Consider the following 25096-nt stretch of genomic DNA (forward strand, 5'->3'; position numbering starts at 1 on the left):
AAGGCACTTGGCCTTTCATGATCTCACTTTTCAGAAGACAAATGTTAATAATTCTAGCTATTGTGTAGGATTATTGGAGTTTTTTACTCCTCACGAGTCCTTGCGGATTATGGCATTCCTTTATGAATAAGCAAAAAGATGTACGGCAAAGAGGTCCTGCTCAGTGACAAGCCTGGGCTGCTATAACGTATTTCACCATCACTTTAACAAATGGCTGAAGCGGTTTACTTTGCCAAATATAAGACTGTTGAGAGTATTATCTTAGATGGTCCTAGAGAAACTCAGTTGGGTTTTCAAAATGCACATTGTGCTCCCCTTCCCTAGGAAAGGGATAGGGACTGAACTCAATGGAGAAAACTGCCTGTTGCCATAGAAATGGTGTCTTCAGCCAGCTACTGGTAAATTATTTAGGTGTTTCCTAGCTGTCTGCCTACCCCATGCACTACTACTTAACTGAAAATGCTGACAGATAGCATCTTTCCTAATTGAGCATGTTTGTGATGTTTTAGAAAATCAGCCTGTAACTTTCAAAGATGGTTTTTGAGTTTGTACAGCTCATTTATTGCATAGAAAGGTATTTCTCTCGTGCTTTGCCTTCCCTTGCTTCCTTTGTCCAAGACTATTTGACCACAGTGACATTGGCCCCACTTCAGGGACAGAAAATGTGTGCAGGCTGTGAGACAGGTGAAAGGTGGCAGTCTGTGCTGCTGCTTGTTGGCATTGATGAGTTTTAATGAAACGCTTAGCAGGACTGAACCAAGAAAGGAGAGGACAAAATGCCCCTTTGTCATCTAAGGCTCACTTGGGCTGCCGCTCCTTCTGACAAGGATTTACCAGCTCTTTGAATAGCTGAGCAAAAAGGAAGAATGAAAGGTATCATCAAAGAAAACTGGTGCTTGCTGGATTCCTGTGGGACTAATACAGTGATGGGGGAAGAGCCTGAGGGTAAAGAACTCATCTGTCTTTGTTGAAAAAGACTTGATCTTCATAATTCCAAATTTTCTGTGTAGCTCAATGAAAAGCACAGAGTAAAGATGCAGTGGAGGCAGCTGGAACTGTATTGGTTTTATTCCAGTAAAATCCTCTAGCTCTGTTGCACTACAAGCCTGTTAGCTTGCTGATTTTTAAAGACAGTAACCATCTTGGTTACCTGTTGATGACAATTTGATGGAAAATTATTTCATTTGAGGCTTCTGATAACTTGAAAGAAAGGACTACCCATACAGGGAAAACAAAAGCATTCAAGTATGCCATTTTAAACAGATACTGATACATTATTAAATACAATTCAAATCTCATTATTGGTCCTGTGCTCCTTGTTTCTCATGAAATACTCTGCCACTTGTTGCTGATCATATCGAAGACTTCAGCAGAGGTGCTGAGATCTAACTGAAATTTTCCCTCACCTAATAACCCTGGCAGCTCCGACAGCAGCGTTTGGTGCGAGGGCTGAGCTGCTTAAACTGGCTCTGGAGAACTGGCAAGCTGGCTTGGCTCCAGATTGTTTCAATAGGAATTCTTTTTGAGGAGGAAATCAGGATAATCGTGCCAGTCAAAAAGGCGTTCCAAACGCCTTGTGCTTTGTCTGCTGCAGGGTTGTCCATGTCCCAGATGTCATCGCTCCTGTACCTTTCATACAGCCGTGGGATGGGCTTTGGCAGCCTCTGATGGACTTTGCCAGAAATGCAGTTTTCTTGCGGAGCTGGCAGGAGAAAATGTTGTTTAACAGTCTGCAAAAGAGCTCTCGGAGGGGGCGGAAGGGAAGGAAAAGGGGGTCACTTCCCAGTTTTGTCTGAGTACTTTCTACCTTCCTTATTTAAATTTACTGGAAGAGAAGGTGCTTACAAAGATGACATCCTTCTCTTTGACTTTTTCTTTTGGGCATTTTGTGGTGGGGGTGGTTTTCCTGTTGCTGAAAAGGTTTTTCTAAGCCTCAAAAAAGGAGCATGTCTGGAGTGGCAAAGACCTGGAGGACTCTGAAGGACAGACACTGACGAATGCTCCTGTAACCGAGATGGGCTGCTTCTCCTAGTTTATGCAGTTACTATCTTCTGGTACTTGCTGTGTTATGTGCTGCGATCTGCTGTTTATATTGCTCAAAGCACTCCATAGAACAGGAAAGCTGTGGTTTACTGTCATGCGTATGAACTAAACCAGCTTCTGAGGTCATCACGCGTGTGTAAGGTGGGGAGTGGAGACGATGACGTGCTAAATTGCTGGAGGGGAAAAAAAAATGACTGGGAATGAGAAGTACATGACATTACAAATGACGGAGGTAACACGGAGGGGCTGAGGAGTGGCAGGGCAGTGTGTGTCGAAGGCATGTTGCTCCAGGATTGCTGCCTCCTGGTGAGGTGGGTCCTCATCAGAGAGACTTATAGGCAGTAGCTACAGCAGGGTATTTTTTTCCTACTGGTTGCACATCTTCCTTAAAAACATTTTTGCTCCATCAGTTGGTGAGAGCCTGTTAACAGGAAGGAGGAACTACTTGATGATTTTTGAGTTTTGCAGCATTGGAGGCTGATTGTTTCCCCTCCACGTTTGTAGCCCAGTGATTAAATTCTCTTGCAAATTTTAGCTTTTTAAACTACTGAATTCGTATCCTCTTGTGTGCAGAGAAGCTTGAAAAGAAGCTGTGAGTTCTCAAAAAGAGAAAACACTGATTTCCCTTTTCATTAAAAACCAAAACCAACCTTGAACAAAGTGGAGAGGGATTTTTATCCCGGGTTGATTCCCTTACAGAATAGAGGACTTTATTTTTTTTTTTTTTTTTCAAACAACATCTCTTTAAGACGGATTTTCTGTTGCTAGGAAATATTTGGAAGTGAACACCTTCCCATGAGCGTTTTGCACTACTTCATTTTGTTGGAGGTTTTTTCCTTTGGCTAGGTGAGCGATGCATAAACCCACCCCGATGATGTTATTTCTTTGCGGAGTGCTGCTGAAAGGATGTTTTCAGTGTTTCCTGCAAGAGCCAAACACGTTTTTTCTCTGGAGAAGAAAAAAATGCTCGGCGGGGATTCCTGTGCGATGGGAAGGATGTGTTGGTGGGGAGCGCCACCGCTGGGCTGGCATCTGTTCCTCACCACCTTCTGCCTTTTAGACCCAATTTCTGCATTTTCTCTCTCTGGTTTGATCTCTGGCTTTGGAGTCACCTATTTACGTGAGCATTTGGAGCTACAGGACAGCGAACCGAGCAAGCGAAGGTGTAAATCACCAAAGAGCAGCTGTGAATGAAAAGAACATATGTTCTCTCTGAATTTTACCGAACCCTTAGTGAAAGTTCTTTAGCTTTAACACCCTTTCATCTGCCATTTGTCAGCTCTCGGGTTGCTGGAGTCCCTTTCAGGTGCTGAAGCGCTGGCAGGACTCGTTGACTGGGCAAAAAGGGCTCTGTAGGAGCCGGAATCGCCACTTAAATTTGTTTCAAAGCTTTTAGATCTTTTTATCCCACTTGAATCTTGTTTTACCTCTGTGATCTTATTTTATCACTGCATTTACCAGCTTTAACTGCTCTTTTTTTTTTTTATCTGGGTTATTAATTAAAAGAATAACTCCAAGGAGGAATCAAGTGAATCAAGTTTGTGATCGCGCTTGAGCAGAATGTTTTTGTGCACTTTAAGTAGCATCAAGAGCCAAAGCAAAACTCTGCAGCTCTGAATGTCCCCGCCAGGAACAAATGGCCAGAAATGGGGACAAAATTCCTCGAGAAGCAGCTCCGCTGGCTGCGCAACAGTCTGACTGCCCGGCGCTTGCTTTTATCACAATGCTGGGACAAGGATCACGTGAAGAGGCGGGGAGCCAGCCCTGCAGAGCCTGGGTGGCATCGTGGCGTTACTGGTGGGATCCTGGCAGCTTCTGCCTCCGATGGCGTTTGTAACCCAGCAGCAGATCCAAAAGGTAAGGAACTGCACCCCGGGGAAGGGACACGTCTGTGGTGCAGGGAGGCAACACTACTTGTAAGACGTGGTCACTACTACTTAACCCGTGATCAGGTTTAGCAAGGATCTGCTTTGCAACACTTTATATTCTTCTCAGCTTCTTGTATTGCATTCATTTTGAGCGTGAGGACCCTGTTGTGGCTACAAACTGTTCCAGAGGGCAACTTGTCCCACAGAGCTCGTGCCCTTCTGTCTCTGCTGCTCAGCTCTCATCTGTGAAGTCGAAATCTGCCTGTCAAGGGATAATCTCCAGGGTATTCTATATAAAGAAACAGTAATGCCAACAGAGTTCACTTCATTTTGTAAGGGATTGTGTAGTCAACCGTGAGAAATCACCCAGGGATTTTTCCCTTAGAGAAAATAGTGCTTTGCAGCTTGTAAAGGGATCTCATTCTTATTTGGAATCCAAGTATGACTGCTCTGATCATGTTAGCAGGCTTCGTAATTAAATAGTTGCTGGTCACACATCTTAGATAAAGCATCCTTAAGGCACAAAGGCTCTAGCGATATTATCTTCTCTGCTTTGTGGACTGGGGGGTTGAGAGATGTTGTTCTTAACTGTGTGGAATCTGAGCCTGTTAATGAACTATCTTTTTCCCTTTCTGAAATTAAAAAATTAAGAGCACTTGTCCAGCTGCAGAGCTGAAGCTGGGATGCTTTTCACACTGAGCTGAGGCACGCTGAAGGGCCGGAACTGTTTTCTCTTGCTTTGTGCTGCTTCCCCCGAGGACTGGAGGAGAGCAGCCACTCTGTCTCTTCCAGTTCCGCAAGGATGGATTCCTTGTCCTAGAGCACTTTTTCACCGCAGAGGAGTGTGACAGCATGAGGAACCAGATTCAGAGAATCATAGCAGAGATGGAAGTGCCGCCGCACTGCCGCACCGAGTTCTCCACCAAGGAAGAGGAGCAGATCCAGGTGCAGGTACTGAGGAAGGCAGGGCTGTCTCCATCGGAGCGCTGGAGGGAGAAAGGGAAAAGGCAAATAGCTGCTCAGGATTCACTCTGGGGAACGTGCCTCTTCTAGCCGAACATAGCACTGTGAGAGGCACTTGCTCTCCAGCTTTCTACAAATGCTTGGTGGTGGATTGATCAGAGGGTGCGCGGGGCTCTGCTGTGCTTTCAGCCCCCACAACTGTTGCCCCTGGTAGCCACAAGCAGCTCTCACAGATCACTTTGCACTTGCTCTGCGGACAGAACATAGGTTATTTTTCAGGCAGCCAGCAAAAGAAAAGCAAGAGGAGCCTCTATGTGAGAGGTTCTTGTAAAGTCCTAATCAATGCCAAGAGATTTAGTACTGTGGACAGCCTTTGTATGAGTGATTTCTATTGACTGTTTTGTTTATGCTGCAACTTGACGGGGAAAAGATGCAGGTGAGTATTAACGCTTTGATCAAATGTTCATTTATGTTTTTACAAGGATGCTATCTTTACTGGGCTCTTATCCCTGGCAGGGTAGTTCGGATTATTTCCTAACCAGTGGAGACAAGATCAGATTCTTCTTTGAGAAAGGTGTTTTGGATCAGCGAGGTAAGCTCTGGCCTGGGTTAGCCACAGGGAGGGGACAGGCAAAGGCTGAGCGGGGGGGTCAGGGGCCAGTGTCTACCCCTAGGGACGATTCCTGCTTTGCAAACAATGTTAAAGTCTGGTTTTGTTTTGTAGGTAACTTTCTAATTCCAAAGGAGAAATCCATCAGCAAAATTGGCCATGGTATGTTTAAAGGATGGGGTTTGGAGAGGAGGGACGTGGTTTTCAGACATGAGGATTTCTCCAGACCGACTCACTATAGATAACCTTGGCCATCTGAGTCGAAACCTTTCTGAGCAGAGAAACTACTTCTTCCCTCTTCTGTTGCTTCTCTGTCCCTCCTGGACACCACTGCATCAAATATTGCAAACCTCACCCCCTCTTGCCATTGTGGCCACGCAGCTCCTGTCTTTGCAACCCTGGGCTGTTTTACTCTGGGTTTCTGCATTAAATTCTTCAACTTGATTTCTACGTGTCAGTCTGCCTTTCCCCACGTTGCTCTGTCACTGACAGCAGAGTGAGGGGCAGCACGGAGACAATTGCAGACAAAGGACTTAAAAATCTTCAGTTAAGATGCTTTTTGAAAACCCCTTCTAGCTATGCATAGCTCAGAGTCACTGACACTGCAAAGTTTGGACTTCAGCCCTTGTCTTTTTTATGTAAGAGATTGCTCTAGCAAATTTACCTCCTAAGACTGGTCACATTCGGTACAGATCAAATTGTCCTGTACAGTTGTGGGTTGCCAACACCGAAGCTGTCCTCCCTCCTTTGGTGTCACCAGCACCTTTTCTTTACCCTTACTGGTTTTGGTTTGACCTATTTCCTCTCTCCCAGCTACCAAACTTGTGGTTTGATCCCTTTTGTTTTCAAACACTCCATGGAAATCAAGAGCAGGTTCCACTGCATCTCCAAACACATGAACTTTGTTCAGATTAAACTTTACTAAACTTGGAAATTCAGTACGGAGAGTTCTCGGTTCTTTGATTTTCTCAGGAAAACACTCTCCCCCTTCCAGCCCCCCTGCCCATTCTGTTATACTTCAGCTTTTCTCCAGGGGAAGTGAAAACTACTGCAGATACCTGCTGACTCCGCAACTTGACAATTCAAAAGGCTTCTCTAGACTTACTTTTTGTAATTACTCCTTTTGGTCGAGTTTTGCCTCATCCCTTGCTCGGGAGCAGCCTCTGCTGGACTGGTCATGTGTCCTCATGGCAAATCTGATCACAGTGAGATGGATGCGCGATTCAAAGTCTTTTGCTTCGTGGTTTTGTCAGAGCTGGGCTGCAGCAAACGCCTGTGTGCAAACAGCTTTGACCTGCAGGCTGTGGCCCTCTGCGAAGGGCACCAAAGATAAGCCTTAGCTTGTTTTTTGCAGTAATTACTTTTTTGGTAGGTCTTAAGAACTGTGTTTTCAAAGGATGAATTCACCTATGTGCCTCAGGGTCATGTATAGTGGTTGTCATGTTAGTGTTTGCATGATATAATAATCACGTAATACTCAATTTTTGTTCACTCTGCTATACGCTATTTTTTATGTAGTTGCAGTTTGTGCTCAGGGAGTGATTGTATTTTTGGTCTCTAAAGAAGACTGTACAAATCTACAAGTGTTATGTCACCTTAGGCATGATAAACCACATGTGTCTACTCTTGGGAGGGATGAAAATTTCTGGCTGCAATTTATCTTGCTTGGTGGTTGTCTCTGCAGCTCATCGTTGAGAGCTGCCAAGTTCTCTTCATGACGTTTTCAGTCTGAGCCTTTTCTTTTCCCTTAGCTTTACATGCTCATGATCCTGTCTTCAAGCAAATCACCCACTCCTCCAAGGTGCAGGTGAGCTGTTACTGTTTCCCAGAATGGTTTGGGGAGGGGAATAAATTATGGAGTAGTTTAATATTAATTTTCTAGATTCGCAAGGATAGTCTGTAAAAGGAAATTTAAATAGCTTCAAAGAGTAATGCTTTATAGTGTGCAGAAGACAGCAAACATAAATCTTGGAAAGTTTTCTTGCAGGAATTGGGAAGAAAATTAGGACTTGAGAGACCAGTAGTTGTGCAAAGCATGTATATCTTCAAGGTACAGTAATTCAAGTCATCTTGGCACTTGAGAAATAAGACCCTGTTAGGTGGGAAGCTGTGAAACTCTTCACACATCACCTTTCTTTCCTTGCAGCAACCCGGCATTGGCGGTGAAGGTGAGATTTGTATTATCTCTATATCACACTGCAGATAATGCTCCTTTAGGAGAAGAATATTGCCAGGAAAGAGGCTCTGAATCAGACTTAAGCCTGTGAGTTTTGTAGTCCAATTGTTCTTAAAACTATTAAAAAGCATCCACATTTTCCAGAAATGTTTCTACATCATATGCAACTTGAACAAAAAGCTACTTTTACGTTTGCAGCAGGCTGAAAGGTGGTATTTTTACGTAGGATTTAATGTGTTTGACAGATGGGTGGGCAGGGTAGGTCAGGTCAAGAAGTCGGGTAGAACAAGCTTGCCATCCTTCTAGCGGTACCGAATTCCTCAGGCATTAAAAGACCCGAAGGCCTGTGTCTCGTTGCAGTGACCCCCCACCAGGATGCCACCTTCCTGCACACGGAGCCTCTGGGCAGGATCCTGGGGTTCTGGATCGCCCTGGAGGATGCCACGCAGGAGAACGGCTGCTTGTGGTTCATTCCTGGCTCTCACACCAGTAAGAGTCCCGGTAGTTTGGTGCGTGCTGTGAAACGCGCTCCCTTGTCTTAAGGGTGGAGGGTGACACGGACCATGTTCTGTTCTCTGCGCGCACAGTGCCTGCAGAAACACGCTACTGTTCTCGTGTGTTCAAAGGATGACTTTATTAACTACAAGGAGCTGCCCCTGTGCTGTTGGCAAATCTACAACCATGTTTTTCAGCAGGTTATGAAATGCTTCACTTTGATCTTGGCCACCATTCCATCATGTCAGTTTAACATAAAAATATTTAAAATTAAAAAAAAATAGGTAGTATACATGACTGATACTGTGTTTAGTTTTCAGTTGATATCTAGCCTAGAAACAAACAGGGTACTGGGGCGAGGAAAGACAGTCCTCTTGAATTTTTACTTACTCCAGAATCTTTTAAGGTGAGGCCCATTAAAACTGCTCCTGAGTCTTTTCTTTTCAGTATTATTTCAGAAACTTCCCCTGCATGATTCAGCCTCTGCTTTGCCAGGCCACTGAGATTTAAGGCTTTAATGTAAAGAAGGTCTTAAATCACTGGGTGCTTTCTTCCTGTAGTGAAACAGACCTTTGCTATACGTTGGTGCTCCTTCCACAGTTTTGACTGAAGCCTCTAACATGTTCATCAAGTCTGATCTGGACTGCAAAGAGTAATAATCCTCCTTTTTGCCTTCCAGAGTAGGAACACATTAAGAAATCACTTTTTTAGTTCCTCCCCCCCCCCCCCCCCCCCCCCCCCCATCCACCCACAAAACTATTTCTTTTCTAGATTGCGTCCCCTTCACAAAGATCCCCTTTCTTGCCCTGGCCAATAACTTTTTTTTTTTTTTTTTTTTAGTCCTTACAGCCCTATGTAAGGGCAATAAAATTCTCTTACGCACACACACAACTGTCAAATATCAGTCTGAATTTCAGCAGACAAGGAAAGCCTCCCAGTCTATGCAAGGATCCCTTGGACACCATCCAAGCCGTCAGAGAATGTCTGTGTCCCAGGGGAACACCCAGACACAACCAGGTCAGCACAGACCCACGTAATGGCTGTTGTGACCGATGGTAGTTGCTCTGCGTGTGTAACTACTGTTGGATTCCCAGCAGAAATTTCTGTTTTTTCACTACCTTTAGGGCACATTAATCAGCTTTAAATTGTTGCTCACCTAAGCATTCACTTAGGGAGTGTAATCATAGTGCTCTTAAGATTTTTAGGCACTCATCCCTCATAAATTCCAGTGTCAGCTGCACTCTGCAATTTATGGTCTTATAGAAAGGAGAAATGGACCAAAGGTTGGCTTTGCATAAGTGTATGACTGTGTTCCTAAAGGGCTATGTTGCAATGCACAGCAGAAAAACAGAAAGGCAAACAAAAGGTTTATCAGTCTCTGCCACAGCCGGGAAGTCCGAAGTCTTCGCTTAATGAAAAAAACTCCATGTAAATTACTAATGAAAAAATTGAATATACTGTAATAATAAAGTCCCTATCACTTCCAAGAGAAACCACAGATATCGTTCCTCTGCTGTGCAGAATGTAGGTAGCTGTTTAATTTTTATGTGCGTTTGCTTATTCTGTGGATTTGCAGGCGGAATTAACCGGAGGATGGTCCGTGCAGCTTCAGGTAGCTCATCGTGTGTCGAGTTTGTAGGGTCAGAGCCGCTCTACGATGAGAGCCAGTTCATACCTCTGCCTGTAAGTAAAGGTAAAAACAACCTCCAAACGAGTCTGCTTTACAGCTCAAGAAAAACAAGAGGGCTAAAATTTGGTTTTTAATGCTTTTGACTTCCCTTTTATATTTCTAAAGCTAGCACTCACAGTTTGAAAAAAGCTGTACGGATGTTTCTTTCAAACAGGTGGACTCATTCTCATCCACGGTGAAGTTGTCCATAAGAGCGAACTGAACAGCTCAGAGTCTTCTCGCCATGTGTTCACCTTCCATGTGATGGAAGCCAAAGACACCAGCTGGAGCAAAGACAACTGGTAAGGTCGCCATCCTAACAAGCAGCTGAGGAAACCAGAGCCTTTTCAATGCAATAGCCAGGATAAACTTTTGGTGGTGGTCTTGCGTGTCACAGTTTCTGTTGGCAGTACCGCAGTTAGCATTGGTTTCATATCCATAGAACTGGAATCACCTCTGAAGGGTTTTTTTTACCTCTTCTTTACTTCCTAGGCTCCAGCCAACTCCCGAACTGCCTTTCCCATCGCTCTACACTTGAAGTTAGTGATTGGCTTCTGGAGTCAATAGCTGATCAATATTCCCTTCCAATCATTCGTTCATGTTCCCTTTTAAACACAGCTTTCACTAGATCTGCTCTCAAGATTAATTTATCCTCTTCTCAGAACGAGGACCCTTGACGCAGGCAAATGCACCTGCGTTAGAAGCTGCTACTACAGCACGAGCCCTACTAATGTGAGAATAGTTACCCAGTCCTTTTGGTAAGGAAACTTCTTCAGCCTTGACAACAGGCCATTAAAGACTGCTGCACCTTGACTGGGACCAGTTAAGAAGTATTTCTTCTTGCAGATACTCTGTATTTTCTTCTGAGTCAAGAGCTTGTCTAGTGTGTGTCTTGGCTGTGTCGATCCCAGCAGTGCAGGTGAACGTGTCATGTGAGGATGGCTGACTTTTACCTTTAGGTCTCTGTCTTATCGTTTGAATAACAGTGATCAAAAAGAATCCTATTGTGGGCAAAGTGAAGCAGGAAGTCTACTTTATAATCAGTCTTCTAAGTATTTCTAGCAAACTATAGCTGAGTGTTTGATCTCTGGGTGTGTTGATTAAAAATATGACTTCTTAAAGATTCATGTTGCAATTACAAAAACAAAAAACCCCAATCAAACTCCTAACATTTAAATAAAATAAAAATAGAGATTCTCCTTTTTATCTCACTCTTCTTTGAGGAAGACAGTGTGACCTCCTCCAACAGAAGGGGCCAGTGCAAAGTTGTCTGATGACTGGTTTGGACTCTCCATGTGCACAAGAGCAATTACTGTCCCCAAAACCTCAACAAAACCAAATGAGCAAGGTGAAACCTATGGAATGTTAAGAAACTTCAGTTACATCCAAGGCAAGCTCTAGCCTGTCTCCTAAACTGAAGCCGTGTAGGTGTAATTTCACTGGCACTGGTGCAGGAGCAAACCTGAGATAGGAGCCCGGTATCATCAATACACTAATTACATCATAGTATCGTTAAGACTGCTTGGAGTCCTGGTGGAGTGAGCCCTAGGTCTTACTGACTGATCCCTTTCAGAATATTGCCTGTCTCTGCAGCAGTTTGATGTGAAATAGTCAAATTTGATGTCTTTATGGGAAGAAGTTTCTTTCCAGCCCTTTGGGGCTTTGCTGGGCAATGCAGAACAGGTTCAGTCCAGCAAAGAATTCATCGTAGAGGAACGATGAGGTGGCCACGGTCGGAATTAGGAAGCTGGGTGATGGCAACAGCGTTAATGTTGAGTTCAAAGTTTCTGCAGGTGCAGCTGCTGCCCTCCTGTGCCTGTTCTACAGTTTGTTTGAAAGCCACGAGGGGGGCGGAGGGAAAATGACTTTAACTCTGGTACTGTTTTATGACTGGTGAAGGCTGTGGCTCGTGACGGAAGCAGCTAATGCTTTTTCTGTTATGCTATACTCAATGATTTACACAGAAAGATCTTTCTGCTGAGGGGTGATAGTTTGTCCTCTAATTATATGCACCACTACCTGCAATGCACAAAACCATCTAGTTCCAGTGTGTAAATAAAAGCAAGACTCTGGATTGGATTTGCAAGATTTCCTGTTAAATGTGAAGGAAACTGTCTGGTGCCATTACTGAGTTTGGTTTCCTACGGAGTATCTGATGGATTTATTGCATTATTAACCAAAACCAGCTCTGGACAATTTTGACATCCTCAGGAAAGGCAGTATCAAATCTTGGGAGCCTTGCCCAGGCAGGGAGGTGTGAATTGAGCAACCCTGTCCCTGAGCCATTACAGTCCCTGAGCTGTTCGAGTCCAGGCTCGCTGCACAGACACACACAGCATTAGACTCCAGGGCCAATTTTCCTGGCTCTGTCGTCTGGCCCAGAGCAGTAGTTTCACTCCACCCCCGGTTTTAGTCTCTCCTAAGACACAGTCTCAGGACCAGGACTGCAGGACAGTATTGTGTGAGGTACCCTGGACTTGCATAAAATTGTTCCCAAAAGTGAATAAAAGAAGTGTCAGAAGTTAACTTTGTCCTGCAAACAAGAATCCTGGAATGCAAATCTTCTGCTTGGATGCTTCTCAGGGGAAGGGAAGAAGCAGGGAGGGCATGTGTCTTGTCCTAAGCGGCACTTGGCAAACTGGGGAGAAGAAATTGTCAATACAGAAGGGTTTAATACATAAAAATTATGTGGGGTTTTTTTGGCCACAAAATGATATTTATAATTTTAATTACATGGACAGAATTAAATGGCTTTACTCAATTTGTTGACAGGAGCATTTTTATAAATTATTTGATTAAACATCTAGACAAAAAAATGTGGAAGTAGAAAACTGCAATAGTATTAGTTTATTGACTTTAACAGATTTTCTGTTTTCATGATTAATGTGTAATTAGTTTTTTCTGTGACTTTGCTTAGGTTTTTTTTTCCCCCTATATTGGCTGTTATTCCAAATGAATTTCGAGATTAAAATCTTGAAGGTAAAACCTTTTTCTTTGTTGCATAAATCCCCAGGGCTAAAACTGCAACTCTCTTAGTACTGTTTGGAATGAAGAGTCTCTTACATTCTCAAACCTTCTGCACCTGCCCCAGATAAACTTTTATATAAAAAATTATAGCTACTGAATTTGAAGTAGTGTTTGTACATTGCAGTGCATCAGTATGGCTCTTCCTGACGGTGACTGGATACATTGGGACAGTTGTAGTCACTTTGTGTAGATGGTGGCCACCCTCATCATAAAACACGCTTTAAATGGTGCTGATACAGAAATGAGGAGTTTGGATATGCAGGAATACAAGACAGCAGGGCTCAGTACAGTAAAATGAGTTTTGGCTCTGATGCAATACAGAGGTGGCAAAATCTGAGAGGTTTGCTGATTTTTTTTTTCTCTCATTGACTTACCTCTTCTTCCTCTACCTCCTTTGCCTCTGAGCACCCAGAAGAGATGTAAAAAAAAAATAGCATTTGTGTTTAATAAATTGTAATTGTGTTACAAGTCTCCTTTGTGTTTTTGTGAGAACACAAATCAACTCATGCTGTTTTAAACAGTGGAAAAAACCAACACCAAACCAAAACCTTTATTTGAAATAGGTCTCACTTCTGTTTTTAACAATTTTATCTGCTGTACCAAAAGCTGTACCAAAGATCAGCTTTGAGCTCTTATTACAGTGTATATTCTATTACCACTTTTCTAGAGAGAGAAACCTCTGTTCTTGGAAGTGCTTCTACGCCATAAACATTATCTGGAGGTAGAGAGGCAGCAGCAGATTATCAATTTGGGTAGTATAAGCTTCCAAAAGAGAAACTAAACTCACAGATGCCAGAATCCAGGCATAGCTGGAGTTCAGATTCACGCTGCTGTCAAAGATCAGAATAAGAGCCACAGCAATGATCTGAGCAAAAATAGCTGTCATTGTCCCTTCAACGGTCTTCTTTGTTCCTGGCCACTTGATTTCCCCCATCGTACTGCCAAAAATGGAGGCAATCGTGTCTCCTACCCCTACTGCCAGCACCCCAGAGTAGGGGACCAGTGCTCCTGCCCCAGACAAGGTACCTTTAGGAGCACAAGGTCTGGGGAACAACCACACGGGGAGGGACATGCCAAGGAGGAGATAAATATGAGTCAAGATGAGAGGTCCACTGTCTCTTTCATCCAAGAAGAGAGACAGCAAATGCCTAAGGGTTTGGCCAAATGGTTTGATCCTGAAGTACCGAATATACTCTAAGAAGATAAACACTGCCAGACACAGTACTGCAGCAACGTAGAGAAGCTGGCGGTCATAAATTAGTCCAGGAACATAAGTAGCTACAACAATGAAATGGAAGTACTTCCTGGTTATCGTCGAGGCCTGATGTTTTTTAGATTCAGATGATCTCTTAGCATTCTGACAGAAAACTACGCCACATGCTGAAGCAGCCAAAAAGGTCCAATACACAAGAAGATAAACTCTTGTCTGTGTCTGAAACAGAAACTGGAGTAGCCAGAACAAAGGGTTCCTCTGGATCAGTCGGTAGAGCCAAGGCATGATGACCCCTAAGCCTAGCACTGCTGTCATCATGTGGAAAAACATGGAGGAGATCCACGTACCCGAATCCATGAAAACGAAGAGCACGGTGAAAAAAAGCCCAAGAAGAACAACTCCAACAACTGCTACCAGAAGGAAAAAGTCAATGGGATCACCTCTGCCCTCGATTACATTCAGTGAGCGTTTAATGAGCTGATTGAGAACAAAACTTATACCTCCGAGAACTAGCAATGCTTCTCCAGGAGTAAAACATCGAGGCAACAAGTACAGCAAGATCATACTGAGGTAGACAAAAATTAGCAGCACTTCTAGGACCTCTATCACTTCTGAAACAGTCAAAGAGTGCTTCATGGTATAGATAATTATACTGCCAGCAACGCCAGTAAGTATACAAGTGTTGGTTGGCACAGGTTTTGTGATGCCAACTGCTATTACAGACAGAAAGAGAGCAACCAGCATGCCGGCGGAAGCTACAACTATGCCAAAACGTTCGAAGTACACAATGCCAGCAGACTTGCACCTCTCCTTCATCACTATCCCCAACAAGGGGATGACCATGCTAGCGGGCAGGAGGCCACTGTTTGCTGCTGTACGGAACTGGAATACAGCCCCACCCAGCTGGAGCAGACGGTCCCATTTGAATTGGACATAAAAAGCCTGGATGGCGAGAGCGACAGCGCACCAGGAATACCGGTCCCACACCACTGCGTGCACAAAGAGAACGATGATGAACACGATCAGGGATTCCGCCAGCACTGGCTTGTTTAACATGATTCCAGCCCAACGTGGCTCAAGCTTTCAAAGTCTTTCTCAGGAGTCCTGATGTGCTCAATAGTTGTCCATTAGGAAGAATTCCCTTTCATACTACTGCAATTCCTATTAAAATAAAAGGGCAAAGAATTAAGGCAACTACAAGAAAAGCTAAAGCTTTTGTACAGCTGTTTTGTTCTTAAGCTCAATTTAAACTGATAGTTATGTGCCAATTGTTAATGTCGACACACAGGTGAATAAAAAAATAAAACCAGTGAGGTAATGGGATCAGCCAAAACTGTTATCCCCCCTCTGAGAATCAGAGAAGTCAGCCTGTAGTGACAGAAATGAACCACTGAATACTGGGCTATTCAGATACAGTTTTAAATACTTCTGTTGCAGTGTCTTTGAATTGAAATGTGAAGCAAACAAGCCATAACTATTCCCAGAAGGCTTTGTTGTGATGGTGTGAATTTGAAATACAGTTAATTTAAAAGTTCAAAGGTAATTTTAGAATGTAATTTTGTATGTGGTTTTCACTGTATTTTTACATTCCTCCTCTTATTAAATATTTCTCCTCCCACTGCTGTGCAAAACCCCCTACACACCTCTCCTTCTGTTACGATTGAATACTTCCACTACTGCAGCGTTTTATAATGCTATGTAGTATTTACAATAGAAGTCAGAAAGAAAACATCACAATCAGTTAAAATTATCAAATGGCATAATTATCTAATTTTGATCTATTATCAGAACTGTCAAGATAAGCTAAGTTGAAGATCTGAGCACAGAAAAATGAGATGAACAGACCTCATCTTGCCTGTAGCCATGAGAGAATGTTCGTCACATCCTTAGTATTTAGCAGCTTAATTTGTTTTGCTTCTACAGCACTGCTGGGTCATATTTGTTACAAAGATATCTCCTCTAAAATATGCTTCTAGTCCATCCTGACATATTGGCAATATTCTGTTTAACTCCAGGATGTGTTGTAGCTGTATGATTTAACTATTATACAGCTTCATATCTGAGTAAATGAGTCTGATTTATTCTTCCTTATTTTTAAAGAAAGGTATTGGCTTCGTTTCTCTTTAACCCACAGCACAGCCTCCTCCCCTGGTCAGCCAACTTGATTCCCATTTTCCAAGTGAGAACCCTGCACTCCTATTTTACACAGACTCTAGAGCTGTATCAATAAGTGAAATATTTTAACATTAGTCAGTCATTAATGACACTAGACAAATATTAGCAAGTCTCATCCCAAAACCACATCATTACTTTATAAGTGATTTAACTAACCTCTGGTATGTACTATTTTCCTCAAGTTCTTCAAGAGTAAGTAAACCTTGTAAGACATTCTTGATCATGATCTAAAGCCATCATTGTTTTCTGCATCCCCTCACTCCCTCGTCTTACAAACACTCCCTGCATTTACAGCACTTCACCTTTTCTGAGTCCAGGCTTGCAGCCAATGACAGCTGCATCACAAACTAAACTCTCCTTTAAACTTTTGGACTATAAGATAAGTAGTTGAGATAATCAGCGATGCACACAATGACTCTAATAAGTTAAATCATATCTCCTCTGAAGTTGTGTGGGTATTCACAACATTGTGAAATTCTCACCAGCATTTATTGCTTTCCGGCAACCTTTATTTCTCCTTATCCATAATTTGATGTTAGGTCTTAGCCATACGTAAGCCAATGCCATTACAATTTAGGTTCTTTGAAGGCAGCCGCTTCCGTATTTCTGTTGACAACAGAATGGCTGATCCAGTTGTACGTATCCCTGCTGGATAAAATATCTCCAGCTGAAAATTTGGATTGCTTCATCCTTTCTGGCCCACTCTTAAGCCAGTTAGTAGTAAACTCTTATTAAATTCTGCTCCACCAGTCTCATTACTAATATCTACATTAGCTCCCTCATGGAAGGCTAGAAGTTGGGTTTTTTTAAAAGTTCTGGTTTGGGTTTTCATCCAGCGTTGAATGGTGTCACCAGATTATAAAGCTAAGACAGATCTCAGGAGTAATATTACTGGGCAACTATTAAAGTTTGTACTGTTAAATGCCCTTACACTGTGGGTCTGCAGTGTTTAGTTATTTATAACTTTATATTGAAAATTCTTAATTATAAAAAGATTACTTTTTGGCATCTTTATTCATATGGCCTGAAATGCTTGATTGCTGAACAACTTCATTGCGTTTACTGTAATCTTTTTGCTACCACAATTCATTTTGAAACAGGACAGGAGAAGAATTAATCATATAGTCAACAAAACAGAATTGCCATGGGCAAGATCTACCTACCAGTAATGGTTTTGGGGTCCCGCTCGTTGTTTCTGAGCGCGGGGGAGGGGGAAGATTAAGACTATTTGAGAATGGGCAGGGTAAATACCACATGCTAGCCAAAGGCTGAAAAAGGCCTCCCACTCACTCTGGCAACTTTAAGGTTGCAACCCGGCTCTTGCATCAATAATGACAGGAGACAGCTTCCCCCCGCAGGCAGCCTGCCAGCTAGGCGATACGACAAGGGAGAATTTCACCACACGAAGCAGAGGTCTCCTACTGTAGCGCAGTGGCTTTGAAAGCCGCTGACCTGTGAATTTGCCACATGATGTATTTCACCGCTGAATTATTTCATTTTCTTGTGCCTGCTGCAAGTCCCTCCTCTGCACCCTCCTTCAGGTACCGTGGAGCTCCCCAGCACTCCCGCTCTCACACCGGACCTGACGCCCCCAGTTCTCCGCCCGTGTCGGGATCTGCATCCCGGCTGCTCTGGGTGGGGAAGCCGCCCCCCTGACGTGCTCCCAGACGCCTCGCTGCAGCACCTGCCTCCTCCCTCTCTTCCCCGTATCCCCCGCAGCGCTGCGGCCTCCCCTTGCCCTGACCTTCCGCGCCGCCCTCCGCCTCCTCTCCTTCTCAGCCGCGACACCCCGCAGCCTAGCCTTCGCTACCGGGAAGCTACGGCGGAGCACGGGCCGCAGAAGCCACCGGAAGGTCTCGGAGGCTCTCCCCGGGTGAGCCCCGGATCCCGCCGCCTTACCCCCACCCCGCAGCCCAGGAGCGGAACGCGAACCCACCTCACAGGACGCCGCCATCTTGGCGCTGCCGCTTGGTCACATGACCCGACCCGCCGGGGTGGGGACCGGAGGCGGAGCTGTGGCCCCACCACGTGACGCCGGCGCTGGGGAGAAGGGCGGGGACGACTCCGCGCGGCGGGTCACGTGAGAGGGGAACGAAGATGGCGGCGGGCGGGCTGTGCGCGAGGTGCGGGGACGCGGCGGCGGCCGCTCCGGTGGGGGGTGGGTGGGAGGGGGGAAAGCGAGGACGGCCCCGTTCCTCGCTGCGCGCGGGTCCCCCTTCGCGAGGCGGGGGGGCAGGGAGGGGCCCCGGGGGCAGCGGGGCAGCGCCGGCGGGGGGAGCGGGGCCGGGAGGGTTAACGGCAGCGGGGCCCGCGCCGGCCTGGCCCCGCCCCCCGCGCGCGCAGCGAGGCCCCGCCCCGTCTCTCTCTGAGGGGCCTCGCGGGGACTGGCCGGGCGGCTCAGTTTTGGTCTTAGTGGTGACTTTTCAGTGATTTTGCCCTTCTTTTTATGCTGCCGTTCTGTAAAAGGTGAAATGCACAATAGAACTATTTAAAAGCCTTTGCGAAGCTGAAGTCTCGATTTACGCTAAACATCCCGGAGGCGTCTGTCAGACCTCCCCCCAAGCTCCAGAGCGTTCGGGGGTTGAGTTTCAGCTTTTGGACAAGTCTTCGCAAATGTAAAAATCAAAGTAGAGATGTGGAAGATGTATAAAAGAAGCTATTCAATGAATCCCAGGTTCAGTGATCACTTTAGATCAGTGCCTTCCTTTGTCCTGAGCACGTTTTTTGACGTGTATTGTGATATTTATATGTATATGTAAACTCTCGGGTGTTACTAGATGTCTAATTTTTATTGAATTAATGTCTGTAAACCCTAATGGGGACAAGAACGCCACTGTTACATGTGATCGCCTAAAGAGATCTTTCCTTCTTTAGCTGTCTTGGAGTCTAATTAATGAACTGGCAGCAAACCATAGTCTGTTTTATTCACAGAAGAGGTTAGGAGGATGAAAAGTGGAAGGGTTGGCTCTGCGATGCTGGCATTCAGTTCTGCAAAGCAATTTTTTTTTTTTTTTTTTGGTAAAATTTTGTGGCCTTTCGGTGCTCTGTGTGGGCTAGAGAGGTTGCACCCGGAGCTGGTTGCTGACCGAGTCACGGGGAGGTTTGTTAGCTTGTATGCAGGGAGGTGTACCTAACTATCAAGGAATTAGCAGGCAGAAATTATGTTGATAGGCGTGCTGGAAATAATAGGTCTTATCATTTAAGTGGCACCATGTGTCAGAAGTTGTAGATGACTTTCACTGCCGTAGTGAGTTATTTTGATGATGCTATTCTAAAAATAAGTTAATGACTGTTCTTGCTTTTGTAGACAGTCTTTGCGTGGGGAGCTGTGGTGTTTAACTCCAGATTTGTGTTATGTTGCTATCAAATCAGTATTTTTTCGAAGTTCCTGAAATATTCTTTTTGGCAAACATGCTTTTTCAGAGCTGTTGTAGGGACACCTGTTTTTCTGGGTGCATATGCCAGAGTCAGGATTTGATCTGTAATACTTTATAGTGCAGTCTGGCTTTTCTATGGAGTTCTCAGGAAGAAAAAAGAACCCAAGGGTAAATGTTCTGAAGACTTGTGGCAAAACATTCTACCTTATGTAAAGATGTTGCAGTTTTACGTTCCACTTAGAGTGAAGGATGAAACTGTTATGGAAGAATTTGTTTGGAGGAGAGCATTGAATGTAACTGAATAAAATATTGCTCTATACTTTCATAAGGTTTCTTTTTACTAACCTCACGCATCCAAGTAGCAAAATCAAATTGAGCTAATAAACCGATATAAATGCGGTGCTTCTTTGATATAAGTTTGCAAGTCTTGCTATATCAGTTGTCACCCTCTTTGGGTCTTTCCTGGGTTCTTCGAGGACATCTGAAACTGGGCAGCTAAAAAATAATGTTCCTTAAATCAGTTTTCTTATATTGCAGTGTGATCTGCTCTGAGTTAATGGCATATTTGAAAAGGTGTAAGCTAAATGGAGGCCTGAAATAGTGTTCATCATTAAAATACTCTCTACCTTTTCCTGTACAGGAGCAGCAGAGAATTGTGGACAATTCTTCTGGGCAGATCAGCTTTAAGAGAACCAGTAAGTCTGTGTTTTCCTAAGCAGGTTTGCCCATCAATGAATGGATTCCATGGCTGAATATATCATTTGTACATCTGTTTGAATATTATTGAAAACATGTTTTGCTGCTTTTCGCTCTTCCTCAGTGCGATTTTTTGTTCCTCTATCTCCGCTACTTGTTCATTCTTCCACTCCTTGTTTATAGCTGCTTCATGAACTACCTGGAAGGGTGTATGTGAAAAGGTGGTTCCCTTTCTGGAGCGGACACAAGTGCTACTTTCTAGACTGGCTGGCCTGGGGTATTCATGAGTGGTACGGCCTGCTTCCTTATTTTCTGGGATGGAGCCTGTGCTTTCAAAAATTTGCCCAGAGGTTGGAAATACGAATGTTTCTGAACCTAATCCATTGCCTCCTATTTCCTCTCCCCATGATTAGGCAAGGCAGCGAGCTTTCTCATACAGTGTGCATCTTGAATCAGTCTGAATCATAGGTGCTTGTCTTGTGTTGTTCCTGTCTCTTTGTGGTGGTGGAATTTCTTTGCTTTGCTTAAATTTAACAAATCTGATACTCAGCAGTGTATGTTGAGGAATCTATTCAGTAGTATTTGGTTCTTTTTTAATAGGCACAGATTGCGGCAGAATTGAACAAGCATTGGCAGAGATTGTTAGAGGGACTTTCATACTATAAACCGCCAAGGTATAGTAATTGTCTGATTTTAGAAATTAACCTCTAAAATGGGGTCTCCTAATAAGTAGAGGAGCATGTTGAATATTTCTCTGTGATTACATAAAAATAGATTTTTACTCTCTTGCATGACTAGAAATTTCGGAAGAGGAATAGTAAGAGAAAGTACTTAATTCACATAACATTTCTGGGCATGAAATACAGACCAGAAAGAAGTAACAGACGTTTCTGTTGTCATTACTGATATGTTAGGTAGCTCTTAACCCTTGCCTCTGCTGAGCTGTAGCAATTGTAAGCAAGTGTGCAGCCTGCGGAGAAGTGACTCCTCTTGACACTTGGTCATCCCAGAAAGATACCCACATTCCCTCATTGGAGTAGATGGAATGAATATAGCCTGCATTTATTATAGTAATCTACATTTATTATAGTTATAATTGTGAACAATGTTTGCTGGGAAAATTACGGAATATTGCTGTAAGGAATATTGAAAGCCTGTGGAGGAAAAAGCAAATGTTCACTTCAAACTGGTAAAATGGAGAACTTTGAAAATAAGCCTCTTTAGTTCATTCCTTGGGATTGCTGCATTTTTCATGGCTAAAATATCTTTTTTCTTTAGTACGACTTCTGCAGAAAAAATAAAAGCTGATAAAGATGTAGCTGCTCCACTAAAAGAGCTGGGTCTGAGGGTCAGCAAGTTTTTGGTGAGTGATGGTGCTGTTCTGATTACTTTTTATCCCTGCAATTGGAAGGTGTTGTTTGGATTCTGTTATTTAAGTAAGCTTCTTGATGTTGAATAGAGGCAAACTTAAATTTCTTTCAGTTCAAAATAATCTAAAGGATGTTAGAAATACATGTTGGGGCTGTAGGTGAAAATTTTAAAAAGTGATTAGTGACCTTAAGGTGTCTCAGTTTTCCTGGTTAACACTCCCTGCTGCAAAGGGCTGTTTTTCAGAAGAGTCACCCACTTTTTGTTGGTCTTGGGATCTTTCAAGATATCTGAAATTGCTCAGCTAAAAACTGATGTCCCTTAAATTAGTTGCCATGTTTGAAAATACTGTTGGTTTACCTGCAAGGTTATTTATGTTTCTTCAAGCCAGAAGTTGGAATTCAGTGACTAGTGGTGGTACCTTTTTTTAAAATCACTGTTACGCTCTTCTCGCTGAAGTTAAACTGGCTACATCTAAGTGACATCAAAGCTTATGTATTTTGCTTTGAACAGACTAAAGCAAGCATCTACCCGATGCAAAAAATTTTCTTTTGGCATATTTTTGAAGTTAATTGTTTGGAAGAGAAGAGCTGCCTGAATAATTGGAGACTATCTTCATCTTTAATGAATTCAGTTGGCTTTTATTCATTTCAGAGCATCTCTCTCTTTTTCAGGGTCTGGATGAAGAGCAGAGTGTGCAGTTGTTACAGTGTTATCTTCAAGAGGATTACAGAGGAACAAGGGACTCCCTGAAGGTCCATAGCTCCCATTTCTATTCTATTTACTCCACATCTTTCCTTAATACCAGTAGTTTGTTGGTGGATATGGTCACATGTAAATCTGAGTTCTGATTTGGAAATGGCTTTGTAGCTTTTCTTCTCTGAACCTACAATGCCCAAGTGCTGTATTAAGGAAATGTGATAGCAGATATCCAGGCCTAACTTTCTAGTATGTCTTCGTGCTTGAATCTCTCTGCAGGAACTTGGCTTCTCTCTCTAATCGCAAGAATACAGGAAAGCTACAGATTTGTGAAGGAGACCGAGTGGAGATGAAGAACAAATATGTAGTTACAAATGAGTGTTTTGGCTTTGTACTTTTGGAATCTGTCTTTCCAAAAGAAATTGAAAGAAAAATTGTCTTTTGTTTATTTAAGTCTTCTTTGTGTGTGTATGTATTTTGTCAGTAGGTATTTCTGCAGTAGATAATTCTTTATTTTGTTGTGTTTTACTTACAGACAGTTCTTCAGGATGAAAGGCAGAGTCAGGCTCTGATGCTGAAGGTTAGTCACTTCCATTTATATTTTCTGTTGAAAAGATCTGTTGACAGAGAACCAAGTTTATTTCTATAGATCCAGAAAATCTTGGAATAATTGAAGTATTCCTTCATAGGAAGAACAGATTTTAGAAGATGCTTCTGAAATAGAGGGATGTGCATAAAGATTTGAACAGTGTTAATAGTTGCTACAGGAAGGAAATTTTAGGCTTAATATGAGGCAATTTAGCTGGGCAGACATATGCTTCCATATTTTCCAAAGCTTGTAGGTTTATTTATTATTGTCTGAAGTGACAGTTCTGAAATGGAGACTGATGGTCATATGAAAGAGGATAATAGGGATGAGGAATGAGAGATCATCTCTCCCTGTCTTTTTGCCTTTCTTTTCCAAATTTTCTCACTTAGCAGTGTAATTATAGACATGTCCCTATGGGCATGTTTTATTGAGTTCTGTAAAGTTAATTAAGTATATATTTTTTTCAAATAACTTAAAAACTGCTTGGTTGAAACTCCATCTGTAGTAATGTTTGAGCACTATATGTTCCTGTGATGAAGGCGTTGGCAGGAGAGGCCTTGATGGGAGAGGAAGGCGTATTGGAATTGGATGCTATAGCAAATTGATATCAATGACGCTATGTATTCACAGCTTGCTGACTATTACTATGAAGAGAGGATCTGCATTCTGCGCTGCGTCCTCCATCTACTCACTTATTTTCAGGATGAGAGACACCCTTACACAGTGAGTGCAGGAACCTTTTCCTGGATGTGATGTCATTGAAATAGGCAAAATATGTAATTTGTGTCATAATTGTCCACTTGTGATTGTAAAAAGCATGTGAGTGTGCAAGTGAGAAGTTCATTTATTTGTTCATTTATTTCAGGCGCAATACTTCCAGTGTGTTGAAAAGTTGGACAAGGAACTAGTTCCTAATTACCGGAAACAGTTTGAAGCGCTGTACAAAGCAGAAGCTCCTACATGGGAAACACATGGAAATCTCATGGTATTTTGTTTTTTGCTATTTATCAAACTTATAAAATCTTTCTTTATATGTAGTGTATTGGAAAATGTGTATGTGCAGGTGCAGTTAAAAAGGATGTTTCTCCTGGTTCAGGAAACGTAAAATTTGTTTTCCATCTAACAGAACACACTTTTACTCAGAAACAGAGAGTTGCATGGAATGTGTTGTTCCTTGTAATAAATCCATTGGTAGTCCTAGGCTGACAGATCCATTTATATGTAGTTGTTCCTAATCTCTCTGCATCAGCACACTCTGTATTTACAGTGGCTTTCCTTGCCACTGATACAAACCACTGGTTACACAAGCTGTCGAAATGCTTCAACACTTCTCAGTTTCTGACAATTTAGACTGACCTGTGAGCTTCAACACATGACGGTAGAACTTTTCCTCGTGCAGACAGAACGTCAGGTTTCCCGTTGGTTTGTGCAATGCCTCCGTGAACAGTCCATGCTCCTGGAAGTCATCTTCCTCTACTATGCATACTTTGAAATGGCACCTGATGAGCTTCTGGCATTTGCAAAGATGTTCAAAGAACAGGGATTTGGCACTAGACAAACCAACAGACATTTAGTAGATGAGACCATGGATCACCTGGTGGATCGTATTGGGTAAGTATCATGTGTATTTGTGAAGTACAGAGCAAAACAATTGTTTTCCTCAGGAAAAAAGCATTTATAATTCTTGTTGCTGCCTCTTAAAATCACCGCTATTTCAAGCTAAGCTTATTGTGATGAAGGCAAAATAGCTTTTTCGGTCACATTGGAGGTTTGTGGCAAAATGAAGGTGTGATTGCAAAGTGGAGAGGTATCCAGATGCTAGCTTTAATCTAGTATATAATCTTGCCTCTGGTAAGAATGGCAATGAGGACACAGTGGAACTCCTGAGATAGTCTAGTGGTGAAGTGAAATGGTGTCTTCACAGTCCTGTGCTGGTAGTCATAGTGCTGGTTGTTCCTCCCAGGTAGCAAAGAGTTACAAAGGTGGAAAAGCTATATTCAAATTTCACTGACCATTTTTTTCTGTTCAACCAGAAAATGGTAGTTCTGAAGGTTGCAATCTGTCATATACTAGCATTTCAAGATTACCTGCTGTTAATTACGTGTAATTTCTTATTGCTTCAAAGAAC

The 25096-nt window shown here is 43.1% G+C and overlaps 3 protein-coding genes across 7 annotated transcripts in view; 2 read left to right on the forward strand and 1 right to left on the reverse strand.

Annotated features, from left to right (window-relative positions):
- Nucleotides 1-2006: 2006 nt before the first annotated feature.
- Nucleotides 2007-12809, forward strand: PHYHD1 (phytanoyl-CoA dioxygenase domain containing 1). Of its 2 annotated transcripts, none has more exons than XM_054848226.1 (11): nucleotides 2007-3900; nucleotides 4732-4862; nucleotides 5391-5466; nucleotides 5599-5646; nucleotides 7236-7291; nucleotides 7472-7534; nucleotides 7631-7652; nucleotides 8021-8149; nucleotides 9732-9848; nucleotides 10000-10126; nucleotides 10317-12809. In XM_054848226.1, exons 1-11 carry the CDS (start codon nucleotides 3690-3692, stop codon nucleotides 10360-10362), a joined length of 1026 nt encoding a protein of 341 aa, XP_054704201.1. In that variant the 5' UTR covers nucleotides 2007-3689; the 3' UTR covers nucleotides 10363-12809. The 2 variants fall into 2 exon arrangements, with proteins under 2 accessions (XP_054704201.1, XP_054704203.1); XM_054848228.1 differs by having other exon boundaries at nucleotides 3753-3900; nucleotides 4704-4862.
- Nucleotides 12641-18222, reverse strand: DOLK (dolichol kinase). 3 transcript variants are annotated; one of them, XM_054848225.1, is made up of 3 exons: nucleotides 18176-18190; nucleotides 17403-17434; nucleotides 12802-15225 (listed from the first exon to the last, which is right to left on the reverse strand). In XM_054848225.1, the coding sequence occupies exon 3, from the start codon at nucleotides 15118-15120 to the stop codon at nucleotides 13549-13551; it is 1572 nt and encodes a 523-aa protein (XP_054704200.1). In that variant the 5' UTR covers nucleotides 15121-15225; nucleotides 17403-17434; nucleotides 18176-18190; the 3' UTR covers nucleotides 12802-13548. The 3 variants fall into 3 exon arrangements, with proteins under 3 accessions (XP_054704198.1, XP_054704200.1, XP_054704199.1); XM_054848224.1 differs by lacking the exon at nucleotides 18176-18190 and adding an exon at nucleotides 17530-17860; XM_054848223.1 differs by lacking the exon at nucleotides 17403-17434 and having other exon boundaries at nucleotides 12641-15225; nucleotides 18176-18222.
- Nucleotides 18223-18310: 88 nt separating this feature from the next.
- Nucleotides 18311-25096, forward strand: part of NUP188 (nucleoporin 188) — a 29216-nt gene continuing 22430 nt past the window's right edge. For both annotated transcript variants that reach the window (XM_054848831.1, XM_054848832.1), the window contains exons 1-9: nucleotides 18311-18362; nucleotides 20257-20311; nucleotides 20913-20986; nucleotides 21591-21675; nucleotides 22355-22435; nucleotides 22915-22959; nucleotides 23599-23691; nucleotides 23834-23953; nucleotides 24368-24579. In XM_054848831.1, the coding sequence (XP_054704806.1) occupies nucleotides 18337-18362; nucleotides 20257-20311; nucleotides 20913-20986; nucleotides 21591-21675; nucleotides 22355-22435; nucleotides 22915-22959; nucleotides 23599-23691; nucleotides 23834-23953; nucleotides 24368-24579 (791 nt within the window). In that variant the 5' untranslated portion in view covers nucleotides 18311-18336. The remainder of the gene's footprint in view (nucleotides 18363-20256; nucleotides 20312-20912; nucleotides 20987-21590; nucleotides 21676-22354; nucleotides 22436-22914; nucleotides 22960-23598; nucleotides 23692-23833; nucleotides 23954-24367; nucleotides 24580-25096) is intronic.

Source organism: Grus americana, chromosome 20 (assembly GCF_028858705.1).
Source record: "Grus americana isolate bGruAme1 chromosome 20, bGruAme1.mat, whole genome shotgun sequence".
Taxonomy (NCBI): domain Eukaryota; kingdom Metazoa; phylum Chordata; class Aves; order Gruiformes; family Gruidae; genus Grus; species Grus americana.